The 18,326-nt window shown below is 46.8% G+C and overlaps 1 protein-coding gene across 2 annotated transcripts in view; it reads left to right on the top strand.

Annotated features, from left to right (window-relative positions):
* ANTXR1 (ANTXR cell adhesion molecule 1) overlaps nt 1–18,326 on the top strand; it is a 221,640-nt gene that overhangs the window by 154,717 nt on the left and 48,597 nt on the right. For both annotated transcript variants that reach the window (XM_047744854.1, XM_047744855.1), the window contains exons 14-16: nt 316–357; nt 8,352–8,447; nt 8,971–9,138. In XM_047744854.1, coding sequence (XP_047600810.1) covers nt 316–357; nt 8,352–8,447; nt 8,971–9,138 — 306 coding nt within the window. The remainder of the gene's footprint in view (nt 1–315; nt 358–8,351; nt 8,448–8,970; nt 9,139–18,326) is intronic.

Below are 18,326 nucleotides of genomic sequence, written 5' to 3'. Positions count from 1 at the left end.
TGTCCTCCTCCCATGTGTCAGTTATCCTCTCATGTGTCAGTTATCCTCTCATTGGCTAGAAGGGGTTCCGGATTGCTTTCCCTGCCCAGAGTGTCCACACATCTCTCTTCTTTCAGCCCTGATGAGAGGGATGTTGCAGAATATAATCTTAGAATATTGTAATGTAAATCTTTGTACCCCTTCAGTCGGGGCCCTAATCTCTGGGTCAAAATCATGGCATTGACCCAACCTTTCTTACATCAGCCCATCACGGTGGTAATTATGGCCATACTACCAAGAGTTCCACTGACTTTTTTTTTTTTTAATCCTTTTCAGATTATCAAGGAGGTCCCTCCACCCCCTGCGGAAGAGAGTGAGGTAAGTGACCAGAGCAGGGAGCAACCAGATGGAGAGGGTAGTAAGGTGGGACAGAGAGCTGGCTGGGCTGGCCTGGGACTCAGGCCCCTGCAAAGTAGAGCTAAATCAGGCCCAGAGAGTGGGGAGGAAGTCTTGGATCCTTTGCAAATCGAGGACGGCAAATCGAGGACGAATAGGAACTGAACGGAACTGGCCCGCACAGACAGAATGGTTTGGGAGGGTTTTCTCCCTGCAAAGATAAAATCTGAAATGCAAACATACTTTTATCTGTACAATTTTCTCCTCTGACACAGACCCTGTGGGTTTCTCTCTTCCCTGCAGAGAGATATGCTTCCTGTATGTAGATCAGGGCAAATTTGTTACATTCTCCCAACAGTGATTCTAGGAACAGCCTGATGATTCCATTTTGCTTTCATTGAAAATAATGTCACCTAAAGATTTGCCAGGCAGTGATACAAATATGTGAGGGTTGGGAATGGATATGCTAATATCCTGACCTTGCTCTCAAATCCTCGTCATTTAAAGGAAGAGAAGACATCTTAGATTCCTCCATAAATTGGTCAGTAGGCAGTTCTGGTGCAAGCATGGCCTGCCTGGGGTAAAATCTGGGGGAGGCATTAAAGGCTATCCATGAAAAGGAGCATCCCTGGGCAGGGGCGTCTGGCCAGGAGCTTTCCTAATCCTCTAATCACGCCCAAAGCAACAGGCCTCCTTGGATGCATCACTAACCAATTTAGAAGCCAGCGTACAGGTCTGAAAATTTAGTGGAGTCAAAAGATAGAGGGGCGAAGATTCAAGTTCATTGCCCTCAACCCCGTAAGTCTATTGTATCCAAACTAAGCATAGTCCCCTCACCCTTCGTCTTCCCAATGCCTTTGTCAAGTTTCCTGCACACGGAGAGAAGAATGATTGAATTTAACATTCCATGGGTCTGTTATACCCTGAACCATATGCTCATAAGCCAAGGGATTTAATAGCTGCAATCAATTAAAGCACATATTGTTGGAATGCAGACTTTCTGCCCAGAAATCAAGGGAGGAAATTACATTGCTTTGCAAAAAGGAGGAAGGAAAAAAACCCTCTTTACATCCACAAAAGCCTTTTCTTAATCCTTGAAGAGAAAGCACCGTGGCGAGTTCCACGGGTTCCAGTTTGGCTGGGTTTCCCTTGTGTGCAGCTGTCTCATACTCCCAAAGGAAAATAGGGCAAGAATCTTTCGCTTGAAGAAGTTGCTCTGTTTGCCCTGGGGTGAAGAATGTTCCCTCCCTTCATTATGTTCAGTTAGAGGAACTGTTGCCCTTTCTTCTGGTGCTGACTCTGCATTTGCCTTTGGAAGCTGACCTGGCAGCCACTGTGGTCAAAATACAGCAGGGTACTTAGGTACCAGACTATGGGGAGTGATTTACCCACCACCACCTAGTTTCATACACTATTTCCAGAGAAGTCATACTTCCAACTGAAGAAGGCCGACTGGATTTCTGAAAGAGAAGGACAACCTTGGGATCCTTGAGATCTAGGGGTCTCTGTTGGACCTGAAGGAATTTCCAGGCTGGCTGGGGCAGGCTACAGGCTGCGCTGCTCACTCAGCATGTATGTTGGTCTTCATAATTCCTTGGCCTCATGAGTTAAGCAGCCCGAATCTCCTTCCTAATGTTTCAGCAGAGAAAAAAATAAAGAAATCCCACAGGAACAGATAATGTAATTTAGCCCTACAAAGGGTCTTACACAGTGCCCTGACAATCACAGTCTGAATCTAGACTTCTAGAACCTTCTCCACTCCAGTTTCTTGCATTCAAGTCCCACCAGTCCCACAGCTCATATGCTACTATCTCCACAAAACACACTGGAATTCCTCCCATCAGGACTAATTTTTCATTTCTCCCTTCTCCTCCTTACAGGGTTATTTTACTGACCTTTTCTTTTGCATCAGTGTTTAAGATCATTAGCTACTTGAAGGTCAGGACCTATATCACACGAATCTTGGACTTATCCCCAAAGAACTTAACACATTGTCTAACACTCAATTAATGGCTCTATAAAGTCAAACGCTCTGCCATATATGTGAACAAGTTCAACATTAATTATCCAAACTTTCGTCAGTTCTATAAGCATCATATCCTAAGGGAGACATATGTACTATGTAAATAGCTAAACTTAGAATGAACACAACTTTATAATGAGCTCTCAGTGGTCCTTTTCAATAAGGAATATTGAAATACATAATATAAAAAAGCATGACTTTTTGAGATTCCAGCAACCAACAGTGATCCTTCTGTATAAAGAGAAGACAAAGAAAAATTACTTTTCTCGAGACCTCGGTAAAAGCAAGAAAGCTCAATTTCAACAATGAAGAGGGGTATTTTCTGGGTTGAGAGTCTTTTCTAATTGGCAGAAGAGTGAGGGTTCCTCACAAAGCCTCTAGCTTCTCCAAATGAACGGCAGTTTAAGGGGGGATCCAGTAATGTACTTCATCTGATGGTTTAGTTCTAAGTCACCTGCCATGGATTTTGTGACTGGGTTTCTTTGGGAGGAAGAGAGCTGCATGCTAAAGGCACTGACATGGGTGGGCATACAATTAACTATAAGCACCTGGCTTTGAATAATGAACTTATTTCCAGGTTCATTATCATGCTCACTCATCCTAACAATTTCTCTGTGGCAAGAACTTTTTTAAAATAGGAAAACCGAGTTATGGGAAAATCATATAACTTGTCTAGGACCAGACAAGTTGAACCACTTCACAGCTATGTCTCCAAGGAAAGTCAGAGTTGCCCCCTACTCTGGAAGGGTAAAGAGCCAAACGACCGTCAGGCATCTTCTTTTCAGTGGACATTCCAAACACACTATCACATGCACACACACACACACACACACACACACACACACTTCAAGCATTAGTGTTAGAACAGGCCCAGAATTCAGTATTCTCTATTTCAACCGTTTAAAAAAGGAACATTGATACTAAAAAAGGAAATACACTATTCTTCATTGAAGAATACAGGACAATCATGGTGCTGTCCTTAATCATTGTGTTTGCATGTAAACAGATATGATATGGGCTCCTGACATGTGAAATGCAACTCAGAATGGGGAAATCTTTGGTCAGCTGGGATTTTTGGTATTTACAAAGAGAAGTGTTGTTGGATTTTTCTGACTTGCCAGTTCACTCCTAGGAATTCATCTCCAAGGCTGACCTTGAGGGTGACCTCTCTGGCTTATCCCCAAAGACCTCGGATGAGACAGGACAGCCAGTTCTGCCCTGGGTTCTGCCCTCCAGAGCCTCATGTGCCTGGGAGTTTTAGTGGCCTTGGTCCTTTACTCATGTCGTCACCCTCACAAAACATACTCTTCTATAAATGTAGATGATCTTGGTGGCAGATTTATTCTTTTCACACTCTTTATTTTTCTCAAAATATAACACTGTGCTGGCAAGCTGTGGGAGCTCAGCTCCAGTTGCTGGAGTGAGTAAATGAAGGAATAGACAAAGGGCCCTTGTTTGTGGCTAGATGGGCTTGTCCTCAGGGTGGAAGATGGGTTACCCTTCAATGAACTGTCACATGGAACTGTTACCTTGGGCTCTATTCTGCTTCGGGTACGTTCCCCTTTGCGTAGATAGTTGCAGGTGTTGCCTGCAGCACAGTGACTTGGGGATGAGCAGCCTAATCTGGCCCAGGATAGAGCCTTGAATTCTGTGGGGGATCAGGGAGTTCTTCACAGAATAGCCCATATTCCAGCCATATCCTAAAAGAGATGTAGAAGCAGTAGAAGAAGGATGTTCTGAACACACGGAGCCAAGAATGTTAAAGCGTGGAGTTGTCCAGAAGCCTGGCATGATTAGAAGATGGCGAAATTCAGTGTCTGAGGGCGGCACGGGACTAACCCAGTTATGGGCAAACTGAGCTTACATGTTTCAGGCTCGGGGTTCTGGAGCTCTCTCTCTCCCTGGAGCAAGGCTGCCTGAGGACCTGAGGCTCAGAAGGGATATCTGCCATCTGAGTAACATGCTGCCACTCATTTTACCCACGCATCAGCCAACTAGATGTCTGGGGCCACCACATCCTTTAAGATTTAAACATAACTTCCCCTGATGGGAAACAAGCATCCCTCCCTAATCTCTGCGGTTTCTCCAGACACCACTGACTCCTCTTTCTTGCTCCAGCCGTATCTCATCTTCTTCATCTGCCAGGCACCATCTTGCAAACCTGATTCCTACGCTCCACGACCCCACTTCCCCCCACCCAAACTTAAGGCATCTCGAGCACAAGACCATCTGCATAGGGACTTGAAAAGGTTTCAAAGGACAGGGGTGAGTTCCAGCACAGGCCACCATCCTTGTCATTCCTGCTCCTGGGAGGTGCCTGAGGCCCTCTTCTCAGGGGGGCCCAGGCAGTCTGCTGGCAGCTCGTTTCTCCATTCTCACAGCCACCATCCCCTGCTGACTGCCCACAAGCCCCCCATTCCCCACTACTTTGCTCATGCAGAGCGATGTGGCTTCTCCAGTCTGTCCTTTAATAATCGCAGAGGATCTGTGTCCAGGGAGTTCTTCCTCAACATCCCCACCCCCCACGTCCTTGAAGATCAGTGTGATGGGGGCTCCCCAAGAGAGACTTTCTACTTAATTCGAACTAGAAATTCGCTTCAAGTGCTGCCTGTGTTCTTGGTGGCATTGCTGGGGACTGTGATTTTACTCCATCAGTTTTGGGCCAAATGAAAAGACACATCAAAGAGTCCCTTCCCTTCTGAAGATTGCAAAAACCTCCCGTCTCTAGAATGTATAAACAAAGCCATGGTAACTGCAGGGAAATTCTGACTCTCCTGTCCATCAAACCCTGGGCCTTTGTGTTGTCTTTGCTGTTGTTGTTTGAGTTTGGCAGGCAAGCTCGGGTCAGGGGATTACACGGCGGGCTTGGAGGAGCAGATTGAAGTCCTGGCATTTCCTGTTGTGGGAAGGCCAGCCCCTGACACGCATGCGCAGCAGAGTAGAGCCCAGAGCTGTAGCAGGTCCAAGGCGGACCGACAACCTGAGGAAGGGCAGCTCCGGGTGCATGTAGGGGGAAACTCCCAGGACAAGACATCAGGGAATAGGACCAGAGCTTCAGCTCCACTGATCCCTTCATTTCCCTGGATCTGACTTGACCGTGCAATGAATAGGCTCCAGTAAATGGTCTCTAGTGTTTGAACTCCAGTTCTTTAAAAAAATTAGGAGACCCTTAAGACCATTTCAGTTCCTATTGAATAAATCGGCTTTAGTCTTGGAGTTCCTTATGTTCTTCGTGCTGTCATGTTCAGTTTTGAGTGACATAACTTCATTTCTCTCCTTTGGAAAACTGCACAAGACCATCCGTGAAGCCACATTTCATATATGACACACAGACACCCACCTCCGGGGATAGTTTAACTGTATGTGTAAGATATCTAAGGTTTTTGCTTTGACATCCTAAGCCTTCTGAAATTCTCACCATGAGCTGATATTTGGGGCTCTTTGACTTTATTATTTTATCCTATCTTACAGTCATAAAGCCTCCAAATGAGCAGGATCAAGGAGGGGAGGAGGGAGTAGAAAAGTAGCATTTATTTGATACCATCAAATGACTGGAAAAGCAAAATCCAAAGGACAAAACCCAGAATGTTGCCAACACTGAGAAAGAAATGAGAGTGAGGTTTCCTGGGCTCCAAGGCAGCTCTGCCCCCCATGAGCAGGGTGACCCAAGCCACTGAATCGCTCTATTCCTTCTCTGTCAAATGAACCATGCTGCCTGCTGTGAGATTAAAAGGTTGATGCGTGTAAAGCACTTGGAAGACTGACTGGCACATACGTGGCAAGGGCTTCATAAATTCAGCTGTGGTTGGGGGCGCCTGGGTGGCTCAGTGGGTTGGGCCGCTGCCTTCAGCTCAGGTCATGATCCCAGGTCCTGGGTTCGAGCCCCGCGTCGGGCTTTCTGCTCAGCAGGGAGCCTGCTTCCTCCTCTCTCTCTGCCTGCCTCTCTGCCTACTTGTGATTTCTCTCTGTCAAATAAATAAATAAAATCTTTAAAAAAAAAATTCAGCTATGGTTATCACGAACTCCGTACCGGCTTATTGACCACCTCCTGGGCACCAGGCTCCGTTCCAGACCTAGAATCCAAGGGCAACAGAATCCACTCGGTATTCAGGGCTCCTGGTCCCACAGTGAAGGAGGACAGATCTGTTTTAAAAAGACAGAGGGACCAACCCAAGTATCATCTGCCAATATGTTGCGGATCCCCCGGTCGGCTGTGATCACATCCTTTAAGATCTATAAAATTTTAAAATTTTTTTTAAAAAGAAGTCTACCCATCCCAAGCAGAGCAAGTCACCCAGAGGGTCTTAATGCATTAGTATGTTATTGCTTTGTTTTGTTATTATCTCTAGATCTCTGTCCTGCTGATGACTTGTCATTGCTCGGTTCCTTGCCTCCTGCATGGGATGCCCCTTTCCACCTGGGACTCCACTCCAAGTCCTTGATTCTCCAGTACCACCAACACAGGCTGGGGGAAGCAGGCTTGTTCTGAGCAATTTCAGCTTCTTTGGCTTATTCTCCTGCTTTGCAGAGACTCCTTCTTCAGCCTCCTTTCTTCATCCAGGAGGGAAATCACACCACCACCCTGTAACCTAGCCATGGCTGGAGATGGTGATATTTTTCTCTCCTCAACAGGAATAATTACGGGGCCAAGATAAGGAGCAGTTTTGCTAATTTCCTTCCCTTCTCCATCCATAATATTATAAGTTCCTCTTGTTTTTTCCCTTCATCTTAAAAAAATATAATAAGCACTAACTTCTGGTCACTGAGCTAAGTTGCAGGCACTGGGTTAACTGCTTTATTTGAATCATTTCATCTCATTTGTCTATAAATTCGACAGATAATTCTTAGGCACCTCCCACATGCTAGGTGCCATTCGACAAGCATGGTAAACATGACCAACAAACAGAAACTTCCATGGAACCCTTACATTCCAGCCTGGAGAGACCAACCGTAAATAAATGTCAAGCCATGTTGGGACCCATTATGGAAAATGAAACAGATTGATGGGATGAAGAGACTGGGCCTACTTTAGAGGAATGTCCAGGGAAGACCTCTCCAGGAGTGATGGGAAGGAGTCAGCCAGGAGAAGAGCAGGGGGGGAGCATTCCTGGGCAAGGAAGGGGACAGCTAGTGCACAGGCCTCAAGACAGGAATGTGCTCAGTCTCTGAAGGACAGAGAGAAGGCAAGCAGGCTGGAGTGCAAGGAGGCAGCATGGTAAGGAAGAAGGCTGGAGAGATGAGCTAAAGCCGCAGCTTGCAGGCAGAGCCGGGGTTGGGATTCTTCTCTGTTGCTCTGTGCAGAATGGACTGTAGGCGAGGAGTGCGGCAGGGATGTCAGGCAACCTAGATGGAGAAAGTGTAGGGGAATTGGGACCAGTGGGGTGGGAGGGAGATGAAGGTGGAGAAATCACAGATTTGGGATCTTTTAGAAGTAAGGTCAACAGAAGTTGCGGGCAAACTGAGATGAGTTCAGGGAAGGACGGTGGGGGAAAGAGAGGATTCAAGAGTGGCTCCAGGCAGTGGAGGAGACTAGAGCAGGAACAGTTTAAAGTGAGGATGTGGGGAGGCTCCTCTTTGATGTGGTGTTCTTGAGATGGTTATTATCCCCTGAGAGGAAATGTCAGTGTCAAGTCAACATTTGGGTTCAGAGGAGTCGGGGATGAAGATATAAACACACAAGTCCTCAACATGTAGAGGGAATTAGATGAAATACCCCATGAAAGGGTAGAGGTGTATAAGGGAGCAGGTCCCAGGATTGTGCCAGCACCTAACCAGGTCATTCTGCTTTTACCCCAACTTTACAGATAAGGAAGTAAAGTGACTTGCTCCAAGGAAGGCCCCAGGAACTCTGGGGTTTAACCCAGGCAGTTGCCTCCCAACCACTTTGCCAAGGTGGACATGTACAAAGAACAGTTGTGCTTTGCTTCCTTCACGTATGACAATCTTTCTGCAGGAAGAAGATGATGACGGTCTGCCCAAGAAAAAGTGGCCTACCGTAGATGCCTCTTACTATGGCGGGCGAGGCGTTGGAGGCATTAAAAGGATGGAGGTAAGAACAGAGTTTCCCGTACTCACATCTGTGTGCCAGCCAGCCACCAGAGAAAACTGGTGACAACTCATACTTGAGGTCGGATGGGGATGTGGATTACATAAGGCATCAGATGGAGAGATGGCAGGTATCCCCCCTTTAACAGCGCACCCCTGTGGCTTGCCCACCATTGAGTCAGAGTAGTTTTCACTCATCTGCTCAAACCCCTCGGTGGTTTTCTCTCTCATTGGAATAAAATCCAAAGTTCTTGCCTGGGTCTGTAGGGTCTTTGCACATGCTGTCCCCACAGCATGGACCGTTCCTTCCCTAAAGATCCATCTGCCCAGCTTGCTCTCTCTGCCCCTTCAACCCTTCCTCTTCTCCTTTTTCCATACCCTCCTCTTCCCTGGCCCTCAAAACCCAAAGGAACTGGGGAGTGAGCAGCACTCACACTGCATGTCACCTGTGTATGTACGATGCCTGTTCTCCAGGGACATTATACTTCATTTTGTCATTTTATTTTATTATATGTTATTTATTTTAGGTTCGTTGGGGAGAAAAAGGTTCCACAGAAGAAGGTGCTAAGTTGGAAAAGGCAAAGAATGCCAGAGTCAAGATGCCGGAGCAGGAATACGAATTCCCTGAGCCTCGAAATCTCAACAACAACATGCGGCGGCCCTCTTCCCCTCGGAAGTGGTACTCCCCGATCAAGGTGTGTCTCTCTTTACTCAGAAATCATCATCACTCCTGCTAAGACACTTGCCTAGGCAGAATCAGAGTCTTGACATGATAAAATATCCAACCAAATTCCAGAGTATCACAAGGGAACACAGTTCTAAAATCATGGACTTAAAAGTACAGGTACTTACTTGTCCTATTTCGACAGTGTCAAAGTCGAGACTAGGCTTTTTAAAATCACCATGGCACTCTAGTGGAACGCAAGTGGACTAGGAGTCAAGGGACTGGGGACGTAACCCCAGAAGGTGACTACAAATTTCTCTACTAGCTCATGACTTCATGGGTAGGCAGTTCCACTAACAAAAGTGGCTGCATTCCCCTTGATGCCTTCTCTCTCATCCTCTTGCCATACCACAAGCCCATTCCCCTTTATCCAAGCCTCCTGGCAGCCTTTCAGGTATTGGCCATGGAGCTAGAGCGAGGACTCTTCCTGGCTGTGAACAAAACCCCTTTTTTTCTCCACTATCTCTCTCTTCCCCTGCACAGCTCCAGAAAGTAAACCTCTTTGGCCTCTTAGGAAGTGTAACCCCTAGAAGGTAGCTAATGCTTCCTGAAGGGTTCTCTTCTCTTCCTCTTGTTCTTCCTCTATTTCTATAAGGCAAACAGAAACTGGGCCAAGTCCAAGGCCACAAGTGAAAGACCCCGTGTGAGAGCCAGTTCTCATCACACACACCCACACGGCCTTACCCCTCTCCCAGTGAGAGTGAAAATAATCTTCATCATTCACTAAATTATTTGCTAATCTTAGAGCACCCCTTGTCCTACAAAATCAAAAGAAATAACCATTTTAAACAAGGGAGTGAAATGTCATTGGTAATCGTCTCTTCTCAGCCAAGCTAGCTACATGCTAACAGCACTGTATTTTCATTTTGGATTGCTGTGTTTAAAGCAGGGAGATTCTTTTTTAAGATAAGTCCCTCCCCACCCCCACCCCCTGCCCTGCCTCCTCAGGGCAATGGCTTGAACTCTGGAAAGATGTGGGCGAAACGCAGCTTGCTTGCCTAACAGCTGTTTGCTTCTAATTATTTTCTCATGCAGGACATGCAATGGCGTGCATGCAGGCGCAGACAGGAAGGAGCCAAGCAGAGTCTCTGAGATGAACAAGAAAGGGAATTTTCTATTATGTCGTTTTTAGGAATCCGTACCTTGTGACTAACACAACATACTTGGTCATAGCCAGGTTTTCATTTCTGTAATCTTGGATTTGGAAAGAACATTAATTCTGTTTGAAGAATCCAGTTCTTCTGGAGAGCTTGTTACTCCTCTGCTAACTAGTGGTTTAGGACAGAGTTTTATGAAATAAATAGGGATAGAGAATGACTAGATTTAGAAAGCTAAAAACATGCCCAACACCCACTTGGAATTAGTATGAATTCAGCGAGTATTTGTCCTGGGTACTGCCAGATATTAAGCAGACAGAGGTTCTCAAACCTGGGTGAGTATTAGAGTTACCCTGAGAGCTTTAAAAATACAGATTCCCAGGCCTGAAGACTGAGCGTCTTAAAGTCTTAGCGACTTTCAAAGACACACGGGCCATCACCCCTCGCTCACTTTTTCTCATCCAGTGAAACTCCTTTCCCCCCTAGCCTGTGCCCCCTTTTTAGCATCTGAACTCCCTAAGGCACACCCCTCTGTTGCCCAATTACTCTTCCCTCCACAGTCCCTGCTCTTGGGCCTCCTCTTTGGTCACTGTGTTCAACTGCTCGTTCTCACAGGGTGGTCCCTGGACCAGCAGCGGCAGGAACTTACTGGAAATGCACATTCTCGGGCCCAACCCACATCTCCTAAATCAGCAACTTTTGGCTGTGGGGGTAGCAAGTTGGGATTGAACAAGCCCGGTTAAGAAATTGTCTGGAACCGACAGTTCCAGCCGGGCTTCCAAGGGGTGCTGGCTCCCTGAGGGCTGGAACCTTGGCACTTGGCCAAGAGACCATGACCACACCTCAGCAATTTACCAGAAGTCTCAGCAAGCAGGCCTGCGTTAGAGTTCGTGGCTCCTTTTCACCACAGACACAACTGCTGTAGTCGTGTGAAGTGGTTGAGAGTGTGAGTGTCAAGGAAACCCCAAAGAACCAGATGGAAGAGACCTGGGATGCTGGTGGACAGGCCCAGGCCCTCAGCAGGACCGCCCTGCTCTAACCTGGGAATGGTGACTGCCTCCTGCTGGTGGGGCGGCTCCAGCCAATGCCTGCTCGGCTCACTCTCTGCAATAGCCCGGGGGTGTGACTGCTCATGCTGGAGCCTTCTCCCTAGCAGACCGGACCTCCTGGAGACAGCAGCTGTGGTTCCCTCATCTTTAGTGGGTGATAGTATGGTGCCTGGCCCACCAGAGGGCCTCCAGCATCTTGTTAAAGAGCTGACACCTAGAATTAACTATGAAACCACCCCTGGAGTATGCTGCTGGTTTAGCTACCTCCCAGGATGCACACAGATCACTTTGGCACCATCAATACGAAGAAGGTGACATTTTCCTCACCATCTCTTTGAGGAGAGGAGAGAAAAAAAGGTCATCTTATGTGTTTACGGGCCGGATGGTTGAGGGAAAGCTAGAAACAAGGAGGTTTCAGAATAGAAGCCCAGAAAGGATTTCAAAAGTAAAATTGTTCATCTCTCCAGAAGAAGTCTCCAAGCAGACTTGTTACCATGACTTCCACGTTCATACTGCTGAACAAGTTTCATGCTCCGTGATGAGCCCCACCTTAGCTGTAGCGCCTGTGGACCTCACTGGGCCTTGGGAAAAACATTAGCCTCATGTAGTTCCATAAACTCTGCTTCCCTTTCCTGAGCCCTCTCACTGGATTTGTCTTCTTGGTGGGAAACAGAAGCACCCTCAAGAGGGTTGAACTTTTGGTGAGGGCAGGGTTGAGGTAACTCACGGCAATGGCCAGGCACACAGGGACCAGCAACAATGGGAGCTGCACCCCGGGCCTAAAGGATAAGGAGGGGAGATGGTGTCCTGGGCACCAGTGGCAAGGAGAAGAGGACACCCATTGGGAGCTGTGGCCGGAGAGAGGGAATCAGCAATATAAATCTTTCCTACCACCTGTTTATAGATGGCCCACAAACTAAGAGTGGTTTTCCTTATTTTTAAGTGGTTATGGAAGTTCCTATATAATATCCCAGAGTTTGTCTCTTGAGCTACAAAGCCTAAAACATTTACTCTTTGGCCCTTTGCAGAAAATGCTTACAGATCCCTATCCTATAAGAATGTAGCCACTGAAGAAGGCAGGGGGTCAGGGAGGGAACAGAAGGAACGAATGCCCCGACCTCTCCCTCATCTTGCCCTCTTCTCCTCTAGTACCACCTATTGGCCAAACCAAAGGGAAACCAGATGGTATTATCTGCAGAGGTCAGCCTTCTAGAGCTTAGAGCTAGGAAGGCAGAGAGTGGGTGGTGGCAGGCAGCTCATGGAGAATGACCAGTCAGCTCTCTGCCCCCACTACAATAGGGACAATACTCCCACCTAGTGCAAAACTTTTAAGAGCCACTGGGAAGACTCTTATGAAAGTCCCCCAATGGAAGTAGTCAGAATCGTATACATCTTTTAAGGTATTGCATTTGACTCACTTTTATCATGCATTTTGTGGAACAGGTATGAGGAGCTGAGAAGCAGATGAGTGCCTGTGCTAAGGGAACCGAGTGGGGACTCATCACGAGAAGAAGTCCACAATGGGCTTCTCTCCACCATTTCCCAGTCTCATTTAGGGCACTGACCACAGCAGCCACACTTCACCCTTTCCTCATTCCAGGCTCATGACCAGGAAATTTTCCGATATTTGGCCTTAATTTGTCTTTGCTCGGTTTTCACCCCCCCCCCCGGATTGACAGCACCCCATGCTTCTCATTAAATTGGTACTGACCATTTCAGACAAGTTAAGTAATGCCCAGATAGATGGCCTCCAGACAGATTAAAACCAGCACTGTTTTCAGGTTTGCTGGAAGACTTGGAGCCTTTAGAGAAACCATTTTCTCCCTTTCCAGTAGCACCTCCATATGACTAGAAATGACAGAAATGAAAGCCGAAGGACAAAAGCCAGACCCTGCATGGCCAGGCAGACCGGCTGGCTGTTCTTTGCGAGAAAGCCAGATGGTGAAGGGGCAGAGTCAGCCCGTAGTACTCACGGAGGCTGGCGGGGGGCAGGGGGTGGTCTTCTGTTCTGTTCATTTTCTGTCAGGCCAGCCTTCACCCCTGGCCTAAAGCACCTTGACCCTGGAATCAAGCAGCATTGAGCCATGAAACTGTGCTGGATGGAGCTTCATGTCAGAGAGACCCACCAAAGCCCGAAGTGTTGTCAGATGGGCCGCTGATGTTGAACCGACTTTTTCTGTCCCTCTCTGGCTACTTTTTATAATAGCTGCAGGCTTTTTTTAAACAATGACCAAAACTCAAAAAGAACAAAGCAAAAAGTATCCTGTGTGTGACTGTGTGTGAGTGTACGTGTGTGTGTGTGCACGTGAGAGGGTGTGTTTCCAACATTATCCGTTCATTTATTTCATCTAAAGAGAAGCATGGGTCACAGTATTTACCATATATTTTAAGGTGTAAAAATCCTACTGTTAGTCTATAACACCCCTATCGTTGAGCTACCCTCAAAATTCTCAACGTCTGACTAACTTCCCAGCAGCAAAGGCAGACAAACCAGAAGAGAAGACACAGCTGTTGCCTGGCCAAAACTTTAAAAAGAAGAGAAAAGGAAACTCAGCCACAAACCTCAGGCACCAGGATACTTTGAATGATGGCCACATAAACATTCCCAGCCCTGCCTTATTGTTTGGGAAGAAACAAAAACTAGAGTTGACATAGAGCTCCCGTTTGCCTGCCTTTGTGGATTCGAAGGTTGTCTGAGCCTGAGGTATAGTTTGGAAGCCTGGACTGAGTAAATTTCTCATTTTGTAGTCAAAATACATCAACTTCCTATGAGAGAAAGTTAAACTTATATGTCAGCTCATCTGTTTCGACAGGGGGCCTGAGGGTAATGGGAAAATCTCTGTCTCAGCTTCCCAGCAGCCGTTGGGCATTTCTCCTGGGGCAAGACCAGTGTCTTGAAATGTGTCCTATGGACAGGCCTGTGTAGGATGGACACTCAAATCCGAGATAAACAGTGGAGTCGACTCAAAAGCCTCTTCCTCCCTAGACTTTGGGTAAAGCCCAGGGTCTGGTTGGATAAATCTCCCAAGGCTTTTCACACCCCAAAGGGCTATTATTAATAACCTCATTAACTCCTGTCTTGAAATGATAGGCTTCTGCCCATGTTCAGAAAAATTAAGGTTCTAACAGCCTTTGTTATAGACTTCTCCTTGACCTCAGAGAGTAATTTTTTATCCTCTTCTTGGTTATAAACACACTTATTCTAAAACTCACTCCAGCTCTTGCAAAGAAAGCTACCTGCCGTGGGAGCAGAATGAGGTGTTGGAAATGTCAGTTACCCAGATTGTTTCCTATGCCCCAGAGATGGAACTTCAGGCTCATCTGTGGGACTGCTAGAACTCAGAACCCGGAGAGTACGACTAGGACTAACTAGTCTCACCTTGGCCAGAAGAGCCAAAGGACAGCAGCTCACCCAGATAAAGCCCTCCCCTGGGTGAGACTCATACTGTAAGTCAGGCCCAATTCCGAAGGCTTTCCATGTACTCGCTCCTTTATTTCTCACATCAACCCTCAGAAGTAGAAATTCCTACTATTCCCATTTATAGAGGGGGGGAAACTAAGGTACAGAGAGGTTAGATAACTTGCCTAAATTCATACTGCTAGTAAGATGTTTCTTGGCTTATTTTATTAACGGCAAAGCATCCATTCGAGAGAGCAATGAAATCTGTTATTAATTGTACAGGAGAGAGGCCTGAGAGCCTGTAGGTAAAAGACCAATCAGAAACTGTTCACAGGATGAGTGACAGGTGCTGAAACCTGGGCCAAGGCAGCAGCCATGGAGTCAATGGGACAGGGTGGACAGGAAGAAGTGACAGGAAAGCTGTGACACAGGGAATGTCCGCAAGACATGGTTGAAGTTAAGTAGGAAGAATTGGCCAAGGGAGAGGACGTAACAATGATTCTCCAGTGTCCGGCTTACCCGGGGAGATGTCGAAGGTGCCAAGAACCAAGCAGGGTATGCAAAAGGGGGAGCGGGTTGGGGAAAGGGATGGTTCAGTCTTTGATACCTGTGCTATATCTGCATTACAACTAAGATTTGGTAGGTAACTGGATCCGGAATTCAAGGGAGGACTAAGCTAAAGGTAGAATTTGTGAGCCATGAGCAGACAGATGGAAGCTGACCCTAGAGACTTGGTGAGTGCCCCCCAAGGGGAGCACTCAGCCTGAGGGAGAGGCTGGAGGAGGGCTGAGGGGAGCACCAGGTAGAGGCTGAAAAGACCTTAGCCAAGAGGTAGGAAGGAGCAGGCAGAGGCTGGAGGCACTGAGGCCAAGGGAGAGTGTGCAGAAGGGAGAGGCCCAGTGCATCAGATCTCCGAATTGAGTAAAATGAGGCCCAGCCATGGTCAAGGCATTTGGCACTTGGGATCCATGGGTGGCCTGAGCAGGTGCAGCTTTGGTGGAGTGTTGTGGCTTCCAAACACTGTCAGAGAGGCCAGACCATGGCAGGCTGGAGGGCGATGAGAAGTGTGGCCCGAGCAAAGGGAGGAAGGGGTTGGAGGAGCACAGAATGGAAGACCGGTAAAGTTCACATTATTGGATTCTTACACTCTGTATTGTGTTTTTTTTCTTTCTGCAGAGCCTCCCAGATGATCATTTTAACGACTTTCCCATGATCACAGATAACATTTAATGAATACTTTTCTATGAGAGGAGTATCTAACTCCAATATCTAATTGTAGGCCTTTATAACAAGTCTATCGGGTAGATGGTACATTGTGGTCCATTTTAAAGATGAGAAAGGTGAGGCTTAAGGACCCGAACCAGCTTACCTGAGGCTGCAGACCCGGGAGGGGCAGACCCAGAATACAAACTCAGGTTGTCTGAATTGTCCCTTTGTGCTTAAGTATCAAACTACGACCCGCTGCCACCAGAAAACCTGACTTCCTGCTGATTCTTGTGGTATGACACATCTAGGGGGGCTCTACTCTTTTGCTCTGCGTGTAGCTTTAGCTTTAAATTTCTGCAGATAATCTTCCAGCCCAGTCTCATTGCTCCTCTGGTGCAAAGCAGTTGAGTAATTAGCACACAGAACGCTGTGGGTGGGCTGATTCGCAAGGACAAATACTGGGAGTCCCCCAAAATAGCGAAAGAAAAGAGGCATCCGTCCAGGAAACCCACCTGGTTTTATCCTGAAATATAAATGCTTATCCCAAGGAATCTTAAAGGAAAACATTTAACTGGTGATTGAAATAGTTTAATGCAAAAAACCAGGCTGAACACAGCAGCAGTCCCATCCAGCTTTTAAAATATTTTTAGAGGCTTTCGTAAATACTTCACTAAAAGAGATGAGAAACATGACACTTAGCAAGACAAAGTTTAACCCACAAGAACTTGAGCAAGAGTTGATAGAGATTCAAGAGCAGACTTTTTTGTATTTGAATATAACCCACCAGAAAACAAGGCCAGAGCATGAAATCTTCAGGATGATATTCTTAAAATTGGTGCTTCTGCCTCAAAAGCTTTGTGTCAAGCAACTTGAAGGGCTCTGGATTTCCCAGCCTTTTGGCAATCATCCTGTAGAGACCCCTTCAGCTGATGGCCTTCAAACATGTCTCGCTGAGACCCCAGCAGGAAGCACAGTTCGGCCCAGTATGTACCTGTGTGTGCGTTGTGTGTGCACACAAACACCAACCATATACGTGCCCAGACAAATTTAACTGATACGAATTTGTCACAAAATGATAGTTATCTTCGCCATGGGCAAACGGCTCAAGTATTTCCCCTCCACTTCTATTTTACTTCTTAAACATTTTGGTCCTAATACACAACATTGTTTCATGGGGGCTTGAAGAGTTGCAACCAAGGAGTTAGAAACCCTATTCTAAAGGATCTAAGTTCAAGTACTCCAGCCAGAAAGATGTGCATGGGGAAGAATCTATGGTTGTATAATAGAAAGTATGCAAACTTTAGAATTATGCAGCTGTGGGGTCCAGTCGCACCTCTCCAATTTACAAGCTGTGTCCCTAGGCAAATTAGTTGTTAGTCTGACCTTCTGTTTCCTCTCCCTAATCCTTTTGGACTATGCCAGAAGACCCTTGTGATAGCACCTAGCCCAGCAATTAGAAGCACTGAATTCAGTCATTCATCCAACTAATATCTACTGAGCGCCCAATGCTCTCCTAGGACTGGACAGACAGCAATTTACAAACCCAGCTGACACCTCTGCTCTCCTGGAGTTGACATTCCGGTTGGCAGAGACAGACAATAGGCAAATAAACATAGAATATGTCAGGGATTAATAAGGGCTACATCAGTTTGTTGCTGCTGTAATAAGCTACCACCAACTTAGTGACTTAAACCAAACCTATCATTCTATAGTTCTGAAGGACAAAACCCCAAAATATATGTCTCACTAGGTTAAAATTAAGGCAAGGCCAGGGCTACATCTCTTCTGGAGGCTCCAGGAGAGAATCCATCTCTCTGCCTTTCTAGAGTCTAGAGACTGCCCACATTCATTGATTTCTGGCCCACTTCCCTCTCCAAAGCAGCCATGAGTTGAATCTTCCTCAGAGGTATCGCTCTGATTCTCCATCTGTTGGCACAACTTTTCAGACCCTGACCCTCCTGCTCTATTAAGGCTCTATCCACATGGTTACATTGGGTCCACCTGCATAGTTCAGGATAATCCCCCCAACCCCGCCGAGATCCTTAACTTAATCATATTTTCAAAGTCCTTTCTGCCTTGGAAGATAATATATTAAAGGTTAATAGAGCAAAGCTAAATAAATGTCATTGTCTCCTTTTAGTATTTGCAGCAGGGGAAATCGGCCTCCTTCAACATGGCTGGGGAACAAGAATGGCCAAAGGGAGTAGACTCCCTTCATCACACACTGAAAACTTCAGCACTCACAGACCCACTCTTCCCAGATTCAACCCACTACCTACAACTCCAAAGGGGTTGTGATCTGGGATGTTTGGTCATCTGTCCCTCGAGCCTGGGATACCTGAGCAAGTCCTAGTGAGCAAGTGCTGAGTGAGCCTAGGGGACAGCCAGGGATCTGCATCCCAGGGGC

Source organism: Lutra lutra, chromosome 9 (genome assembly GCF_902655055.1).
Source record: "Lutra lutra chromosome 9, mLutLut1.2, whole genome shotgun sequence".
Taxonomy (NCBI): Eukaryota; Metazoa; Chordata; class Mammalia; order Carnivora; family Mustelidae; genus Lutra; species Lutra lutra.
Note: the sequence above shows the minus strand (reverse complement) of the source record. Positions and strands in the feature narration are given on the sequence as shown.